Raw genomic sequence first — 20,177 nt, 5'->3', positions numbered from 1 at the left:
GTATAGTGTGAGCAAGAGTCTCCACTTGGTTTTTACAGTGTGGACAGACCTGATCCTGGAGAGGGATAGATAGGTAGCGACCCTTTATAATGGCCGATGGAAAAGTATTACATCTGGCCCTTGTAATAATCCATCTCTGTTGGGCTTCAGTTAATAGTTCAAGCTATTTGGCTATGTGCCCCTGTTCTGGTACTATTCTGACAGAAAGGGGTGAGCATGATTTATTTGCTTGGCCCAACAAGATATGGTATTCCTGTTCTAGAAGTCTGCTTTTTAAGGTTTGACACACATTCCTTGAGTGCCAGGAGCTCATTGCAGCGAGGGCGCACCCACAACTTCTGTCCTAGTGGCAGATAGTTGTACATGTGACACTCAGAGCAAAACACTGGAAAGCCCCTATCCCCCTGCTGGCTTCCTGCCTTCATATCTGATTTTGTTTAGATATTTAAATATTAAACTTTGTTTAGATATTTAAATATTAAATATTAAACCTCGGAGCTATCTGTACCTACTATCCCTCAAGAAATGTCCTTATTTAGGAACAAGAGATAACCTCTGTTAACTCCTGTTAAGCCCCACCTCTCAGCAGCCTCAGCAGCCTCACCTCTCAGAAGCCTTACAAGGAGAAAAAGAGATAACCCCTGTTAAAATACACTGTTTTAAAAGATGTGGCTTTGAGAAAAGCCCTCCAAAATGAACACCAGAGCTCACTCTGCTCTTCCTGGCCCAGTCCTCTTCTCCACTGCTACTCCTCTCTGCTGGTTCCAGAGACTGAACTAAAGACTGACTGACTCACCTCTCAGCAGTCCCACCTCTCAGCAGCCCAGGACAAAGAGGAACAAGAGATAACCTCTGTTAATCCCTGTTAAGCCCCACCTCTCAGCAGCCTCAGCAGCCTCACCTCTCAGCAGCCTTACAAGGAGAAAAAGAGATAACCCCTGTTAAAATACACTGTTTTAAAAGATGTGGCTTTGAGAAAAGCCCTCCAAAATGAACACCAGAGCTCACTCTGCTCTTCCTGGCCCAGTCCTCTTCTCCACTGCTACTCCTCTCTACTGGTTCCAGAGACATTTTGTGGATATCTTGTCAACTTTGTCAGCAACGTAATTCAGTCTCACCCATAATATTCTGGGATAACTATCATGTTGTATGCCATAAAATACTAGAACCAGTTTCACTGATGCGTCCTTTTGAGTTGGGCTAAGATGATAACTGCTGAATGAAGTAGACAAGATATCCACATGAAGGGCATGCACCAGGAAGCTTGTCTGCTTATTGGATCCTCTGGATATATATATATTTTTACTATTTGCACAATGATGGTGTGAGATTATTCTGACAGCAGGTTCTTATATGGAACTTTGATCCTTGCATTTCATTTCCAATCATGGCTGGAATAATTTTGCATGTTTCTTAGCAACCTTTTCCTATTTTTGTAGCCTCACCATAGTGACTTTGTTCTGGCTGTTCCTTGAGGGTACAATTTGTTGTTGTTTATCTTGCCTCTCTGTCTTTGCCAGATTAGACTACCCATCATGAAGAAAGAGGCCCCGGCTCACCACCTTCTGAAGTGCTCCCTTGACTTCACTGTTTCTTAGAGTGTAGATGAGAGGGTTGAGCATGGGAATAAGAATAGTGTAAGACACTGCAAGGATATGGTCCTTCCCTTCCATATAGCTGCTTTTAGGCTTGGCATATGTGATGATGGCACAGCCATAATGTAGGATGACCACTGTCAAATGAGCTCCACAAGTGGAGAAGGCCTTGCAACATCGTTGAGTTGAACCTCTGCGGAGAGACACTACCAAGATGTAGGCATAAGACAGCATGATGAAGGAGAAAGGGATAATAAGTATCACGGCAACTAAAGCTGGGACAGTGACTTCAATGGTTCCATAACCAGGACAAATCCTGCTCAGAACTGGGGGGATGTCACAGAAGAAGTGAGGGATATGGTTGGGTTCACAAAAAGGCAAAGAGAAAATCATGCCAGTGAGGCAAGATGAGAACACAAAACCACCACAGACGGAGCCCATGATTAAGCCCCAGCAGATCTGATGACTCATGAGAGTTCCATAGCGCAGTGGGAGACAGATGGCCACGTAGCGATCCCATGCCATGGCAGTCAGCAACAGACAGTCCGTCACACCTAAAGCCACAAAGAAGAACATTTGTGTGGCACACAAAGCCAGGGAAAGAGGCCTGTGGGGGGCCATCAGGTCACAAAGCATCCGTGGTATCACCACCAGAGTATAGAGTGTCTCGGAGCAGGAGAGGCTACCCAAGAAGATATACATGGGGCAATGAAGTACTGGATCAGCCCACACCACAGCCATAATGAGTCCATTGCCTGCCAGTGTCACTGCATACATCACTAGAAAGAGTCCAAACAGCAGGTGAGCCAGTGTTGGGTGGCTGGTGAACCCCAATAGGACAAACTCACTCACCAAGGTCCTGTTGGTAGAAGGATCATAGACCATGTTCTTGACCTACAAGGCACATAACAAAGAATTCATACATTGTATGGATACTGAAAAGCACAAAAGGAATATACAACAATGGAGGATGCATACCACCAACCAAGGAGTGGATAATACCCAGGCAAAGAACTGTTAATTATGCATTTATTTATCTCCAGAACTCCATATGCAGAGCATGTTGTTCCCCTCTGCATTGCTGCAATTCTTTTTGGTGCCGGGAGAAGTCAGACTTGGGGTTGTGGTGCTACATGGGTTAAGAACTGGAATGAAGAGTGATAAGGAGTTCAAATTGCTCCCCCTTCTGCATCTACAGCCCCACTGACAAGAGGGAGCAATTTCATCCCACTGTCGGTGCTTGCTAACTCCCCAAGCTTTCCCCCAACACAACAGACTTTTACATACCCAGTGCAGCAGGTGTAGTTGCAGAAACCAATCCATTCACTGGATTGGAGTGTTCATGTTGTTAAGAATTATTAAATAAGTCAAAATGGTTGTTTGTCATGTGCGAGGCCAAAAAGAATCTGCATACTATAGTCAATAAATAGTCTCCTAGCTGGGTCAACTCAGACATCACTACTCACATCTATGGCTGGCATTTTCAGAGGCATGTCATGGTGAAATGTGTTTCTCCCCATGACATAGCTAGAGTGAATGTTTGACAACAGATCCATAGGTGCAACTCCCCTGTCCAGTCACTCACTATATACCTAATGTATTTTGGCTGGACATATAAAACACTGTGGTGTCCCTCATTAACTCAGGTTTAGGAAATGGTGAAAGTAGTCTAATGGATTGAATAATAATCTATGGGAGCAGAAGGATGAGACCTTAACAAAAAGGGACTCAGACAATTCCCCAAACTCTTCTTAAACACTTATTTGTGCCATAATCTTCCTTGCACCACTTTGTTGAGAGCTTTTTAAGTTCTCCTTGAATATTAATGTTCTTCTAGTATCCAAAATCATACTGCAATTATTTAGCAGTAATCTTGCACATTTCTACATATATAAATAGATGCATAAATCTGAGGTCATATATGACAGGAAAAATAGTGCATTAGCACAGTAATTTGTAGCAATCATATTGAAGAAAAGACTAGAAAAAATTCTGCTTGCCTACAATCTTGAAGACTTCTGTTATGAACAATATAATGCTGGATCTAGGGGATGGGACAAGAACTAATAGCGGTTGTATAAACGTGCAGCAGCTGATCTCCTGTTTACATAATGTTGATCTTTGTTCAATGTTTCACTGAAGCATATAACCCTGAGTTTTTGAAGAAGTATTTTTTTTCGGATGAATGAGAAATTAATTGGACCTGTAAGTTGCGAGTGATTTTAGATGTCTCACCTGTGGAATTTTTGCCAAGATATTTGCTACAAATGATATCTTGGAGATGAAAATGGGCTGAAATTTATTACATTTATTATATTATTATATTTATTTATTATATTTATTTATTAGATTTGATGAGTATAGCAAGTGACTAGGTAAGTGGAATCCACTGATTTCCTGCCAGGACTGTTAGTACAATAACAGCACGGTGCATTACATAATAAGCACCACATTGAGAAAGCCCCATGCCTTTTATGGATGTGTAGACTGCTAAGCTTTTTCTGAATATTTTACAGAGTTTAAACTGGCAAAAGGAAAATTTCAGATATATTTTCTATGCACATACATTTTTAAAAAGCATCACCGACTTCTACAGCTGCAAACTCAAAGCAGGTTAACATCTGGTTTTTCCCCCCTGAAATTTAGCCTCATTCAGTAAATAGCCAAATTCCAGACTGGGCGGGAACAGATTGTCTGGTGCTTAACAATAAATAGCATGTTTATGCATTAGAATGCTGGTGAATCCAATATGTCCCAGTAAATGGAGCTGTTTACACAGCTCCTTAATTTCAAAACAATATAACATATAAATTTCTTACCAAAGTCTTGGATCATCCAGTGCTGCTTTTTATCTGTTTTTTTTCCTTTTTCTGATCTGAAACCACGAATACAAAGAAGTTGCATTTATATTTTTAGAACTACCCATTATGTTCCTGAGAGCAGCAGCATTTAACTTGCTAAAGTTAAATGTGCCATGAAGTTACAACAGACTCTTGGAGACCCCACGAAGTTCCAGCCCATGCAGTTTTGAAGGCAAGAGACAAGTGGAGGTGGTTTGACATTGCTTTGCTCTATATAGCAACCTTGGACTTCCTTGGTGGACTCCAAGTACCAACCCTACCTAACTTCCAGGCTCTGACAAGATCCGTCTAGTCCGGACAATTAGGGCTGCTACTCACTGCAGCTCAGCACATTTTACAATATATTTGCAAGTTGGGTCAGTATTACAATCTCCATATTATAGATTTGGAATCACTGACTAGAATTGGAAGACAACCATTTTCCTAATCCAACCCAGCGAATCAACAGAGAAACTTACAGCTGAACCAGGTATTTATAGCAGATAACCTAAAACTGAATAATATTTCTTTCAGCGAATTTAAAGTTGTTTGAGACAGGCACTGCTGTACACAATCATATATTAATCTATGCACCTGGTTGGTCTGTAATTAAATAGTTTTTGCAGGTTTTCAAAGAATACAAAAGCATCTCAGATGTATTTGCCAGTCTTATGGTTGCCAGCATGTCTAGGGAGTGGGGAGGTCCCGTCTCTTCAACAGAGGCTTAATGGTGTGTTGTGTATCAGGTGATTTACTTGCATGCCATAAAGAACTTTAGCTGCCCACTTCCATACATTAAGACTATACTACAGTGACAGAACATTTTTTCTCCAGGCCTACTGGCAACCCTATTAAGAAGAGACAGAGACAGAGACAGAGAGACAGAGAGATCACTAATATAGATAAAAATATAACATATCATTTACTTTTAATCTTGGTCACTGGACGCAGTGGAAGAAACTGTACCAACTCAGACTGTAGTTAGTGGGTTCTGATTTTAAATGCTTGGACATATAGAACTGGTTTTTGTACCCCACTTTTCTCTACCTTTAATGAGTCCCACTCCTTAAAACTCCATGCACAGTGCAAAGACAGCTTCTACCTTAACTCTTGGCTTGCTGTTCTGTTTACAAGGGGATAAAAACACGGGGGAACAACGCAAAATGTGAACTTCTACCTGAGGGCTCTGGTCCTGTGGAGGAGGATCACATTTTGCAAGGGTGCCCTATGTTAAAAAAAATGCTTACCGGTACTCCAACCCCTGTAGAATTGGGGTAGTCAAATCCCTTTAAATATTCAGAATTGTTGACCTTAGAATTTTGCCATAAAACCTGAAAGAAAGCAGAGAAGAGGAACAAAGTATGTGCAGTCATTCCTTACCTGCAAATGCCTTGGAAGTAATTGTGTTACCTGTGCAGAAAATTAGTGGAGAATGAAATGATAGAACCTGCATTCTGAGTGATCATGGAGACAAGAAACCACTGCTTAAGGCGTAGTTTGTCAGGATCATTAGAAAAGGGGAATAATTACTTGCCAAACCTTGGGTGTGGCATCCAAGGCACTGAATCTCTCTCTGACTGGTTGGAAATATCAGCTTTGGGCCCCAGTGACTCAGTGGGCAAGATTACATCAGGACTACACTTGATCTTCCTCTCTGGGAATACAGTACCTGTTTCTCATGTAGCTCTCTTCTGTAGTAGGAATAAGCCTAGAAACATTGTCCAGAAAGAAATATTGTTACTGAGCCATCATATGGCTGAGACCAATAGTTAAGCACTGGGAAAAAACGGATTGTGATTTACTTCAAGTAAGGTCCTTTCTGCACTGCTCACTCATAACAAGCGTAACTCATTGTGAATGAACCCATTTCCCCACTCCCCCTTCACACATAAGACGCTCACCCATTCAGGAAGCAACAGCAAACACTGCAACTCCTTCGCCCAGGGACACTTTTTTCCCCCTGCCTAGGATGCATGTGTAGCTACAGAGACCTCTAGGGGATGTCCATGGCCACACAGTGCTCAGGCAAAAAAAGGAGAATAAAGCATCTCCCCCCCCCCCCCCCCCCCCCGTGCTTGGGACTTTTGAATGGTGGGTGGCCAAAGATTCTCCATCTCCTGCAACTAAGAATCTCCCTCCCCCCCATCTGAACATGGTGGCTGCCACTTGAGTGGATTCTCTAGAGAATGGTAGATGAAAAGGAGAAATCGGACACTTCCTGCTGCCATAGTTTGCACAGGCAACCAGGAAGCTTTGAAACCAAGGTTACAGGGGAAAGATGCTTGTTAGATGAGGGGGATAGTGCGCAGGAAGCTGAAAGGGAAAATCAAGAGAGTCAAAACTGTCCAGGATGCTTGGAGGTTATTTAAAAACACAGTCATAAAAGCTCAGCTGGAATGTGTTCTGCAGGTTAGGAAAGGCAGCACCCAGTCCAAAAGAAAGCCACCATGGTTGATAAGAGAGGTTGAGGAAATTATCAGAAAAAAGAAAATGTCTTTTAGAAAATGGAAGTCCAGTTTGACTGATGAAGAATATGAGAGGGAACACAAATGGTGGCAAAAGAGACAAGTTAGCTGTAAGGGAGGCAAAAAAGGATTATGAGGAACGCATGGCTGCGAACATCAAGACCAGCAACAAACATGGTGTTCCTTTCAAGTTACATCAAAAGCAGGAAGCCAGCAAAGGGGAAGTGGGTAGGCCCGTTAGGATGACAAAGGGAACAAAAGGGTGTGCTATAAAAAAGATGACAGGGGAGATTGCAGATAAACTGAGATGAATTCTTTTGCATCTGTCTTTCACTCCAAGAGGAGGTGGAGAGGAAAAATTCCTGCACTCTGGAACCACAAAGCTTCTTAGGGGCTTAATCTGAGACTGAACCAGTGATGAGATAGTGGTAGACAAAGGAAGAAGTTCTGGCAGCCATTGATAAACTAAATGTGCTACCAAACTCTGGCCCAGATTGCATTCACCCAAGAGTTCTTAAAGAAGAGAGCTCAAGCTACTTAAGGGAAATTGCTGATCTTCTCACTCTTAGTAATGTGCAACTTATCCCTAGGAAATCTGCCTCCATCCCTGAAGAGCTAGAAGGTATGGCCAATGTCACACCAATCCTTAAGAAAGGATCTAGGGGGACCTTGAGGAAATTACAGGCCAGTCAGTTTGACATCTGTTCCTGGTAAATTTGTAGAATCTATCATTAAAGATAAAATTATAAAACATGTAGAAAAGCAAGACCTGCTGAGAAAGAGTCAGCATGGCTTTTGCAGAGGCAAGTCCTGTCTTACAAACTTACTAGAGTTCTTTGAGGGTGTAAACAGGCATGTGGATAAGGGGGAACCAGTGGACATTGTCTACTTGGATTTCCAAAAGGCTTTTGACAAAGTTCCTCACCAGAGAATATTGAGAAAATTCAGTAATCAAGGAATAAGAGGGGAAGTCCTCCTATGGATTAAAAACTGGTTGAGAAACAGGAAGCAAACAGTGGGTGTAAATGGGAAATTCTCACAATGGAGAGCTGTAGGGAGTGGTGTCCCCCAAGGATCCGTTTTGGAACCAGTGCTCTTTAACCTATTCATAAATGACCTGGAAGTAGGGGTGGGTAGCGTGGTGGCCAAGTTTGCAGATGATACCAAATTAGGTCTTTATTCAACCCAGGTTGGGCTCTCTAAAATGGACCTCACCCAGTGGTGGGATTTAAATAATTTAACAACTGGTTGTTAACAAGCACAATTTTAACAACCAGTTCTGCCGAAGTGGTGCGAACCTGCTGAATCCCACCACTGCCCTTATAGCCCTAAATGGTCTGGGCGGGGTCTGCGTATCTTCAGGACCAGCTGTCCCAGGCCTTCCCCCAATGATTGTTGCAGTTGGCAAATGATTGTTGCAGTTGGCAAATGAAAATCTGTTGAAGATCCCTGGCCCAAAAGAGGTCCAGCTGGCCTCAACCAGGGCCAGGGTGTACTCCATCCAGTGGTGGGATTCAAATAATTTAACAACCGGTTCCGGTGGTGGGATTCAAATAATTTAACAACTGGTTGTTTACAAGCACCATTTTAACGACCGGTTCTGCCAAAGTGGTGCGAACCTGCTGAAACCCAACACTGACCTCACCCATTTTGGGGAGTGTTCTCTCCTCCCAAAATTGTTTTTTGGTTTTTTTGCCTCCTAATCCCATGTTAGATTGGTTATGCAGAATCTCCCTAAGTATTGTTGGAAGCGAAGGGCTTTATGCTGTCTCCTCATCAGTGAGTCAGATAGCTAGAGGGGGTCAAGACATGGGTAAGCTTCGCTGTGTTTTGCCTCAGGTGTTTTACATTTGGTGGATGGTTTTGAGAATGAGCTTTTTCTAAAGTAGCGATACTTGGGTCATTGAGAAGAATGAGAAGAAAAACCAGGTCATCTTGTCCTCTCACAATGGAGAATCTTTAATCTCTGCATGCCCACCTTGCAGTGTTATGCATTTAAGTTTACTTCGTTTTGTGGTCTGAATGCTGTTATCAGATTACCTTGATTGTTATTGTGCTCTGTTTGGGGAATTATATGTTTCTCACTCAACAAACATGCGTTGCATTAACCGCTTTTATATTGTGCAAAACAGACATTCATAAAGTGCATAAACAGTGAAATTTAGTGCAGAACAACTGTGAAACATTCAGCATATAACAATACAGCTTACGAGTAACCCTGATAGCAGCATTCACTGGTTGTGTCTCCAATTTATCTCAATCAAGTCCTCTTATGTTGGTTACCACAGACTTCCGCCTCCGTAATTTCCAAAGGGATGCAAATTATTGTTCTCTAAGATGGCACATAAACTTCAGTTTGCTGCATTGGGAATATATCAAGTTCATTATTTGTAAATCAATTTCCGTTTGGATTGGTAATGGAACCGGTCTGTACTTGATCCGGATTTTGAAAATGAACGGATTGCGCTATTCTGACCGTTTTCGAAAAGTTCTTCTTCAGATTACATTCTTACTTCATCAATCATATTAGGGATAATTCTTCAAGGTGATATTCTCACATCCATTCATTTTCCCTTTTCATCAGTGCCCCAGCTAGATTGCCCTGCACCTTTTTCTCCTAAATGTCAACTTATTCTTAAACCTCCTACCCAACTATCAAGGATTGTTGAACTTCTAGAGTCTCTTCATTTTAACAATCCAAGCTCATCAAGACTTGGACTCTCCCAGGTTTTAATTTCATCAAATCATTTCCCACAGCATTGTCTCTGCCTGGGAATGAGATTTGGCTTTGTCTCAGGAAGGTTGTACCTCTTATCATTGCTAAAGGATCAATTTTTTCCTAAACCCCCCAAATCCACAACAAATTATACTTATATTTCCTCCCTGTGAGAAGTGCTGGCCATTTCTCCCACTACCCTTGGAAAGCTCTACTTCTGGAACAGTAAATATTGGGCTTCCCAACACCCTCCTTCTATTTCCACTATCATTCATCTCTTTATTTCCTAGGCCAGTGATGGCGAACCCTTTCAAGACCGAGTGCCCAAATTGCACCCCAAAACCCACTTATTTATCGCAAAGTGCCAACACGGCAATTTAACCTGAATACCAAGGTTTCAGTTTAGAAAAACGGTTGGCTCCGAGGCATGCGTTACTCAGGAGTAAGCTTGGTGGTAGTCGGTGGCTTTGCTTTGAAGCACCCGTACAACTCTTCCAACGGGTGAATCATGACCCTAGGAGAGTTTACTCAGAAGCAAGCCCCATTGCCAGCAACTGAGCTTACTTCCAGGTAAAGGATCTTTAGTTCTTTGCATGAAAATCAGTGCTTTAGTTCTTTGCATGAAAATCAGTTGGGTTTAACAGTGCTTAACAGGGTTACCTACACTGCTTCCCCAAAACTAGGTCTTAGGTTTAATGTTAATAATCGAGCCCAGGCCAGCCTAGATGTGTGGGGAGGGGGACTCTATTTGCGTGTGCCCACAGAGAGGGCTCTGAGTGCCACCTCTGGCACCCATGCCATAGGTTCGCCACCAGTGTCCTAGGCTCCTTAAAATTCTGCATGAGTTCGTGAGCTAGTAAGTGTATTTTTATTATGTTAAATCCCTTAATAATATTGTAATTCTTTTCCTTGCAATCCTGGTTTTGGATAGATTTTTGTAGGGAGTGGCCTTTGTATACATTGGTGGAGATTCCCCTACCCACTACTCTCATTGCAGGTCTGTTTCCAGCTAATTCTCCCAACTATTAAAGGAACAGAACAGACTAATTCGGGGAACACCTTTGAGGCAACTCTTGGTCATTCAGATCAAGGGCAAATTAAATTTGCTCCCTGAATATCCTCACAGTGCAACCTGATATTATTCAACTTCAGGTTGCCCACATGATGGCAGAGTTAGCAATAGTTGTATGTTCGGAGAACAGTTTTTGGTCTATGTACAGGCCTGTTGAGAAAATTAAAAACTTGATCGGACAGACTCTGATAGTTTATTGAATTTCACTTTATGACAAGATTTTGTCTGGGAATAAGAATGGCTACAATAGATTCTGTTGCTTCTTTTTCAGTCCTCCACATTATGCAACAAGCATTCATCAAACAAAGAATAGGACATGAAGTTATTGAGGATTTTTGAGTGGAAAAATCCAAAATCCCACAGCAAGATCAGTGCTTCTTTCTTCCCTTCATATTCAGGATCATGGAAATCAGAATTTGCAGCCTTTAGTCCAGTGAGAGAGATTTTTATTCTTGCAGTTTTTCTTCCAACCTACCCTGCAAGAAAATACACAATCAGAAAATACACAATCACATGACTGTCCTTTTGACAGTTGCAGGTAAAATGGGCCCCTATAGAGAAATTCAGGAAAACTGAGTAAGGCCTCAGTTATTCTTTCACCCATCTAGTATAGCATGACTAAGAAGGGTTGCATTATCAACCCTCATTGTATGATTGCCTATCTTTTGCGTATAATTAAAGATAATAAATTTGTTTAAAGTATTTTTTGTATACCACTTTCATTCCCTGTTTGGAAGAAAAGCAGGATAAAAGAATGTGAACAATGTGAAATAAACTATGTCCTTCTGCACTGAATATTGTAAAGTTGCCGCTTAGCCTTGGAAGGTTTTCGTCTGACCAAGTTGGCGGGACGCCCAGATTGGGGAGTGTTTCTAGTATCTGTACTTTCTAGTATCTGTATCTTCTGTTTCTTTTGCCTGCCTGTGTGAAACTGTTTCAATGTGGTTTTCGGATGGGAACTACAGGTGTTTATCTTACTTTGGCAGGAACTGGTGGGGTGCCCGTAAAAGAGGCTGTTTGAACATTGGGAGGTCAGTTCCCGCATTGCTTGTGATCGACTGAGAATGCCAGCTCAATAAAGAACTTGAAAAGTTGCTTTTGGCCTGGACTTTACTGGTTCCTTACAAATATCTATACTGGATTTCAGTGTGGATTTCTCTCTCCCTCCAAACTTTTCCAGACCCAAAGGGGAATTCTTCACTCCCATTGCCTAGCCCCAATCTCCCATCTTTGAGAAACTGAAGAGTGAGAGGAGAAGGAATGGCTTTCAAAGTAATGCTCTAGGAATTTCCTCTAGTCTACATGGGTTTTACCATAGAGATTAGGAGAAACGTGGGGAAATGCTTAGATCTTAGGGTTGCCAATCTGCAAAAGGGGTTGGAGGACAAAACTTCATTGTGGCTTAGGGATGTGCACCTCAAAAAAATATATTTAGAACTGGATATCAGGGAACTGAAAAATTTCAGTATTTCCAGTTTTTGTATTTGAATCCAGTGGTTTGGGGGAATTATATTATTCTGCTACATTATTCCTTATGTGGAATTTTTCAGGAGGGCAGAGGGTTGTTTATTGAGCAAATTGCAACAAAATTGCAACACAGTTGCTGGCTGTCCTTTAAATATCAATCAGGTTTCATATGAATTGGATCCAATTCTATGGGCCCCTGAACAAGGTGGCCGAATGTTCCCTCTGAGCCCTCTATTATTTCGCAGTGACCTTTCCCCAGCCATCCTCAATTGTTTCCTATGGGTGTGGGGATTTCATGTTTTTTCCAGGGCAAAAATAACCAATACAAAGGCAGTAAAACAACCCCTAGAGAAAAGCATCTCAATGCAGACAGAACCAAGAAGTCCCTCACACACAACAATGCAGAATCAGGGAATTCTAACAGAAATGCCAGACAATGAGGCAAACCTAACACAACAAATGTACAACTCAAGGATTCAGCCCCATGTCAAACCAGAGAATTGTTCAAGCCAAACCCACTAGGAATGCAAGTCCAACAAATGCAAAATAAAAGAATCTGTGACAATATACAATCCAAGAATCAATGGCAAGGTCAAACCAGAGAATCCACTGCAAACCAAATACAAACCAACCCACACAAAGAATACAAAGTTGCATGTCCATCAAAATCAGGAGACTCCAGGAAGATGGCGCCTTGATTCAGGAGCCTTTGTTTGTTGCTTCTGGCTTTTCCCATTGAGAGAGTTTATTAAGCTGGCTTAAGTGAGTTCCTGCATGCTCAGCCTTCCTAAAGGGTGTCAAAATGTGATAAGTGGTGGGGTAAACTTGATTAATACCACTCCTTTTTAACATCAAGACGGTGGGATAAAAGGCGCATGTAAATTACCACGAGACGGAGTTGCTGATTGGGGTGGGGGTGGAATGAGCCCAGCTGACACTGCCCAGACAATGGCGGAAGTGGAAAGGGAGCTACTTTGGGAAGGGGCAGCGTCACCAGAAGAAAGGAAGAGCGAGCCGAGGCTTTAAAGGGGCTTGCCCTCCTTTGTTCAGGCCATGTGCTCACCAGCTGACAATTTGCCCACCCACCTCACCCTACTTTTATATGTTAATGCATGCTTATTCTGTCATAGCCTAGTTCGCGGCGGTTTGGCACATGGGTATGGCTCTGGAAGGGCAAGGGGAAGGGGGCTAGGGAGCTGCGCCTTCCCCTCTGGAACGGCAACAGTGACAAGAGGTGACCGCCCTGTCGAGCCGGGCTGAAGGGGAACATCTCTGGCCAGAAGCAGCCACCCGGCAGAGCCCCACAGTAGATCGAAGCTCGGGACCGGGCACCTGCCCTGCTGAGCTGTAGCACGTACCCGCATGACCAGATCCAGACCCATGCTTAGCCTCACACTTCTGCTCAATAAAATGGCTATGGCCAATTTATGACCCCAGCAATGGTGTGATGTGTGTCATTATAAAGGGCCTCGCACAAGAGGTGATCCACCCTCGGGCAGCAAAAGTAGCTCGGCTGGCTGAGGCAGCCCCAACCCCCCCTCCCCCGGGTCCTTCTCTGTTTTTCTTTTTTATCTTTTTCTACCCTATAACTGACTTGGATTCCAGAACTACAATAGAGAGCCCTATATAACTGCTGAAGATATATTACCAAGTTAAAAAGAACTGAGCTGGTAAACAGGATTTACTTTTGTGTAAGCTTACCCATTTTGTCAGCACACCTCAAAAACCAAACCAACCTTCAAGCAGCCCTTTCAAGCTTGGTGAAGTGATTAAACCCAGAGCATAATTTCTTCTTTATTTGTAAAAAGACATTTCTTCCAGGGCAGGAATTTCATAAATAATTTGAAGATCCAAAAACAAGTGGAAATAAAACCAGCCCCTCTACAAATATGCAAAGGCCTGTGTGGCTTTTGGCTCTTCCAGGTGGACCATAAATCTTCTAACGTGTTTTTAAACTGTCTATGGAGGACTCTTTGAAGTTTCCCAACTAAATGAAACTGAAGCAAGTGTCTTTGCCTGAAATCTGTAGACTCCTGTCTTCTGAAGATCAGTTTTAAACCAATGGAACCAATTTATGAGTTTTTTCTCTCTTAGGGTTGTTTTTCCAACTTTCTGATTGTCTTGGGTGCTGTGTGGTTTCTGGGCTGTATGGCTGTGTTCTAGCAGCATTCTCTCCTGATGTTTCGCCTGCATCTGTGGCTGGCATCTTCAGAGGATCCTTTCTGATTGTCTCTTGGACTGCAAACTTGTTGGTTTTACTCACAATTTGCAGTCTTTCATAACACTCACTCATCCCCTTCCTCCCTTAAATTTTTTCTGTTTGGTGCCACCTCACTCTTTTTTTTCCTTTCAAAGAAGTGGACGAAAGACAAAAAAAATAGACAATTGTGCAGAGTTGAAACTGCTGCCCTGAAATACAACTGGACAACTTTGGACAATTATACATAACTTATTACTAATCATTCTATAATTGCCTAATTGAGTCTGTATAGACTGCAACTGATAATATTGATGGAATTAGACCAAAATCATTATTAAATGTGGATTAGAAACTATTTGCTTCTATAATGGCTAACAGATTCAGAAATTGCATTCAAGACATGATCCATGAAGACCAGACAGGCTTTGTTCCCAAAAGATTCATGAAAGATAACATACGATATGTGATTGTTGCCTTTGAAATTTCAAATGTCAAAAAAAGAAAACTGTATCTATCCTTTTAGATGCAGAAAAAGCCTTTGACAATATCTGCTAGAAATTCATGCTAAAGATTTTGAAACATAAACTGTGGCTCAGATTTTTAGAATGGATACAAAGAATATACACTAGACAAAAAGCCAGAATTCTAATCAGAAGAGATCCAAATTGAAAAAGGAACAAAATGAAATTCTTATTTCAAATGCTGTCTGTACACATCAGAAGACTCAATACATGACAAACACACATTAACAAATTTATCTGGGCCTGCAAAAGATCAAGAGTAAGATTTAAAGTATTACAAGATGAAAAAAAGAGGAGGATTAGCGATGCTAAATATTAAACTATGCAGCTGGACTTACTTGAATTGCTGACTGGACACTAAACCCAGTTCATAATTTTGTGAAATTAGAAACTGTAGGTCTCATATCAGGTATACATAGTTACTTTTGGCAAGAAAAAACAGAACAAAAGAAAGCCGATAAAAAAGACTATTTGAAATATGGGGAAAAAATTATGACTCACTCCTGCAACTTCACCTCTAAAGTCTCCAATAGAAGAACAGTATAATGCTGAAAAAAGGAAAAAAGAAAAACAACAATATAATATACAAAGAAATGATTAACAAGCAAGGGGAAATTAAATCATGGCAAATAATAATGACAGAAGGAAGAAAAATACAATGGCTGACATATTTCCAGATCTCATCTAGACTCAAAAGAGAACTAAGTTCACAGAGAGAAATACTACAGGACTTAACTAACTTTGAAAAAGATATTATAATGCAGAAGCAACATTTGATGGGTAGAATATATGATTTTACTGAAAATGGGAACAGAACAGAACAAGTAAAAACATCTATGGCCGTTTCCACACGGGCAGAAAATGACGGCCTGGAGACGGTAAAAAGGCCGTCTCCAGGCCGCCATTCGCACGGGGGGGCGCAGCTGCAGCGCAGCTGCGCCGCCCTCACGCCGCCCGGCTGGCCCGCGAAATGGCAGTATTCCCGCAGAACACGACTGGGAAGCTCTTCTCGAGAATACGCTGGCGTGAAGGCAGCTGCGGAAGCCGTCGAGTTTAAGGCGGCAGCGGCGGCTTCACCGGCATACTCCCACCCGGCACTTCACTGCTTGTCCCTGGAATCCTCCAGCTTCCACGCCCGAGGTGGGGGCCTGAGGATCACGCCTTCCATACCCTGCCTTCACTCAAGCAGGCACGCGAGGGCCAGGGGGGGCGTGTCTCCAGGCCTCCGGCATGACAGCGGAGGCCCAGGGATGGCAAGCCGGGCTCATGGCACCGGCGCCCGCTGCCGGCTCTGCCCGGCTGCCGCCTCTTCCAGGGCCGATCGTGCGTGCGGAGGCCGGTCCCAGCGTCGCCAATTGGAGGTGCGAGCGCCAGCCGTCTCTCCGCTTACCGCATCTTGGAAACGGCCTATGATAAAATGGATGCAAAACTTAAGGAAGAGATAACCCTTCAACAATGGGAGGTATTATGGACCAAAGATATTAAATTCACTAAAAGTCAGATGCTGAAAGAGAATTGGTAAAAAGTGTTTTTAAATGGTACATCACACCCAAAGTGATTAAGAAGATGACTAAGCAAAATAATGGTTTCTGCTGGAGATATAATAAAGAGGTGGGAACCTTTTTTCACATGTAAAAAATTCAAGAAGATTTGGACAGAAATACATAAGACAGTACAGCAGATATTAAACTGAAATTTCCTCTTACTGCAAGAACAATGTTGTTGGGTACACTACCAGAAAAGTTTCCCAAGAAATTGAATGTGCTGGTATTTAATAACTGCTGCAAGAGTAACAATCGCAACAAGTTGGAAATCTGATAAAGGTCTCACAGTAGAATGCTGGGAAGACAAAATTAGAGAATATGCTACTAGGGCCAATATAATAAATCTTATAAATTGATACTCAAAACATTAATTAAATGAGAAATGGAATACTTATTTTTATGTGTATCTGAATCTATCATGTAAATATAAGATAATTCAAGTACTGGAAATTAATTTCTGAGATATAATAGTTGGAGTAGTAAAAATACTTTAGAGTAAACAAATGACAAAGATTATAAGATTTTATATGGTCTTTCTAGCGACCAGTAAATGCTGTTTTGGGAACCATTATGTAACATGTACTTAATATAATGGTGGGTAGATATCTTCTATGCTGTAGCTTTTACTATTTTTTATTATTTTCTTTCTCCTTTTTCTGTTCTGGTTAATATTTGTTGAAAAATAATTTTTAAAGTATTTGGAAAAAACAAACAAAAACAAAAACAAAGCCAAAACAACATGCTGAGCTGATGCTAAGCCCAAGTAAAAACAGACACAGAAAAATAAGGGAAAATACAGCCCTAAGAACCATCAAATGCTGGCTCCCAATATTCCCAGTTATTGAAGAATATTTAGGATTTTTCAAGACTGATTTCCCAGTATCCTGAAAAATCCTGGATATTATTATTGGTAGATTTCACAGCTACCAGTTCTTTAGCTGGTTGTTGGCCTTCATTACAATTCGAGCCTCACCCAGAGGCATAGGAACGTATCGGCAAAGTATTCGTGCGGATCCCAGCTGGGCTGCCTTCTGAATCTGACAGATGTTAATTTTGTCAATTCGAAGATGTTTCAAGGACTGCCCTATTGTTTTCAGGATGGCTTCAGCTGCAATGATTACCACTGGGATGACTCCTCAACTGGTTTGTTACAGATGCCAGCTTGATTTTCAAATCATGGTATCTAATTTTCTCATGTACACCTTCAATGACCCACAGGATCTTGACCTTCTCATTTTCCATGACTTTCTCTGAACAATGTTCCCATCAGTTCTTAGCTGATCTCATGTTGTAATTCTTGCATGAATTCCAGTGGATTATCTTGGCCACTGAGTTGTGCCTCTGTACTCAGTCTGAGCAAACTTTTTGCAGCAGCTGAGGACATGAACTACAGTTTTGTCAGCTTTCTTCTAATGGCTTGCTCTTAAGTGGCTAAAATCAGAGATTCTGTTTCCTTTTTCACACTTCCAGTTGTTAACCACAGCCAGATCTTTTCATTGCCCATCTTGTCTTTGATCTTCTCCAGAAATTGGCCATGTAGAGCTTTGTTGTGCCAGCTTTCAGTCCTCATTTCAATCACATTTTTTCTGTATTCTTGTTTGGTTTTCTGGGTCTTCAGCAAATGTCTGCTTTTCACATCAATCAATGCCTATACTTGACTTTCACATAATTTTTCTATGCCATCACTCTCAGTGATCTTGCTGCTCTTTATTGCCACAGTGGTGCAATTTTCCAGGCCAAATTCCATTGAAATGTCTGTGCTGAATATTCGGACTATGTCCAGTAGTGACTGGATTCCTTTATCTGATTTCCCATACAGCTTCAAATCATCCATGTACAGCAAATGTGAGATTTTTCCCGAGTCTTTGCCCATTTGATATCCCAACCGTTTTCTTTAAAATTACTGTTAGTGGGATCATGGCAACAATAAACAGTAAGAGTGATAGCGAATCACCTTGGAACATTCCTCGCTTAATGTTGACTGTCAGTTCAGTTTTCCACTGTCCCATCACTTTTTCAGTGAATACTCTAATGTTTTTGCTGACGCCAATTGTTTCCAAGCATTTCATGATCCAACTATGGGGCAGTGAGTCAAATGACTTATTGCAATCAATCCAGACCATATGCAAATTCATTCTCCAATTCTTGCAGTTCTCCATTATTATTATTATTATTATTATTATTATTATTATTATTATTATTATTATTATTATTATTATTATTATTATTATTATTATTATTATTATTATTGTGGATTTCACAGCTGCCAGATCTTTAGCTGGTTGTTGGCCTTCATTACAACGTCTCCTCACCCAGGTGCCTTCCAGGGAAGCAATGTATCGGCAAGAGTATTCATGATGATCCCAGCAGGGCTGCCTTCTGAATTTGGCTACATGCTAATTTTGTCAAATTCGAAATGTTTCAAGTAATAATAATAATAATAATAATAATAATAATAATAATAATAATAATACACCGATACATTACAACTTCCTAGGCCTCTGGGTGAGGCTCGAATTGTAATGAAGGCCAACAACCAGCTAAAGATCTGGCAGCTGTGAAATCTACTACAACAACAACAACAACAACAACAACAACAACAACAACAACAACAACAACAACAACAACAGGATCTTCATGATGCTGTGAACATTTATGGACTCAGAACCTAGCATACCAGTATGGGTGTCAGTATATGCTCCATGAGTCTGTACACATTGTATATAGATGTGGCTTATGTGTGCATTGTGACACTTTGATGGTTATAGTATTTTATGTTTGATATTCTAATCACAGTATTAAACATAATTAGCATTTCCTTTTGGGTTCAGTGTTGGTTCATATTTATGCCAGCTATTACTGGCCTGTGTTGATGGGAATGGATGTTCCTTGGCTATCAAATCAGGGGATGTTCCTTGGCCATCAAATCAGGGGCATGTCCTCCACCATTGCAGACACTGGACCCTGTCAGTCTTCCCCTGACTGGGAGGCTGCCCAGGGGTAAAACTGGTTGGAAATGGAGGAGATGCCAAGTGAGGTTGCTATAAGTGGAAAGGGGGTGATTCTACCTTCTTATGACCCATACCTTGGACTCTTCCCCTACATGGCCAATCATGACAGCATGCCTCACATCCTTGAGTAGCTCCAGGGAAAGGGAACTTATGCATCGGAGGACTTACACATAGGAGGTATCATTATTGTTCAGAATCCTTCACTCTCTCTCTGGCTTTATTACTTGCTGTAAGATGGCAAGTGGCTGAGGCAACTCCATTAATTGGCAATGTGTTTTTGGCAGGATTCCCACCCCGTCGTGGGATTTTCCTTCCTCCCCAACACTCTTCCTGCAACTTCAGGGCGTAGGATAGAATGTGCTACCCATGAAGAATTTGTTCCCCGCCATCCTCGTAGTGCTTTGATTAACCAAGAAAGGAAATCTGTGTAGCTTGTCCAAGTAGTCAGGTGGGTGATTCCTTGTGGTCCAATGTACTTTTTAAGGAAAAAGGCTTTTTATTTAACTAACGTATGAGGAAGAAGAACTAACGTATATTCTACCAAAAAGATTCACACAAATGAAATGAACTTGGTATCAGTTTGCAGAGAGATGATGCCACCTCTCAAACCAAGCAAGAATTAATATCTAGCCTATACTGAGGACCAAGTTTTCTTGCATTCTCCCCACCCCTTACTCCATACCCAGAAGAAGAGTGGCAGGAAACAGAAACTTACATTTCCTCTTTCCTTCTTCCTGGATGTGCTT

The 20,177-nt window shown here is 41.6% G+C and overlaps 1 protein-coding gene across 1 annotated transcript; it reads right to left on the bottom strand.

Moving 5' to 3' along the window:
* Positions 1-1,526: 1,526 nt before the first annotated feature.
* On the bottom strand, positions 1,527-19,820 carry LOC125427989 (olfactory receptor 10K2-like). The gene is made up of 4 exons (XM_048487558.1): positions 19,796-19,820; positions 16,150-16,283; positions 5,683-5,766; positions 1,527-2,489 (listed from the first exon to the last, which is right to left on the bottom strand). The coding sequence occupies exons 1-4, from the start codon at positions 19,818-19,820 to the stop codon at positions 1,527-1,529; spliced, it is 1,206 nt and encodes a 401-aa protein (XP_048343515.1).
* Positions 19,821-20,177: the final 357 nt, after the last annotated feature.

Source organism: Sphaerodactylus townsendi, linkage group LG03, assembly GCF_021028975.2.
Source record: "Sphaerodactylus townsendi isolate TG3544 linkage group LG03, MPM_Stown_v2.3, whole genome shotgun sequence".
Lineage (NCBI taxonomy): Eukaryota > Metazoa > Chordata > Lepidosauria > Squamata > Sphaerodactylidae > Sphaerodactylus > Sphaerodactylus townsendi.
This window is presented reverse-complemented; position numbering and strand designations above follow the sequence as displayed.

What these genes read in the sequence shown, in the direction of transcription:
- LOC125427989 (XM_048487558.1), bottom strand. Translation starts at nt 19,820, where the DNA reads ATGGCGGGGAACAAATTCTTCATGG. An exon ending in GGGGAACAAATTCTTCATGG is followed by an intron (nt 16,284 to 19,795) that starts GTAGCACATTCT and finishes ATTTTATCATAG; the next exon opens with GCCGTTTCCAAGATGCGGTA. An exon ending in AGAGCCGGCAGCGGGCGCCG is followed by an intron (nt 5,767 to 16,149) that starts GTGCCATGAGCC and finishes GCTTTCTTTCAG; the next exon opens with GTTTTATGGCAAAATTCTAA.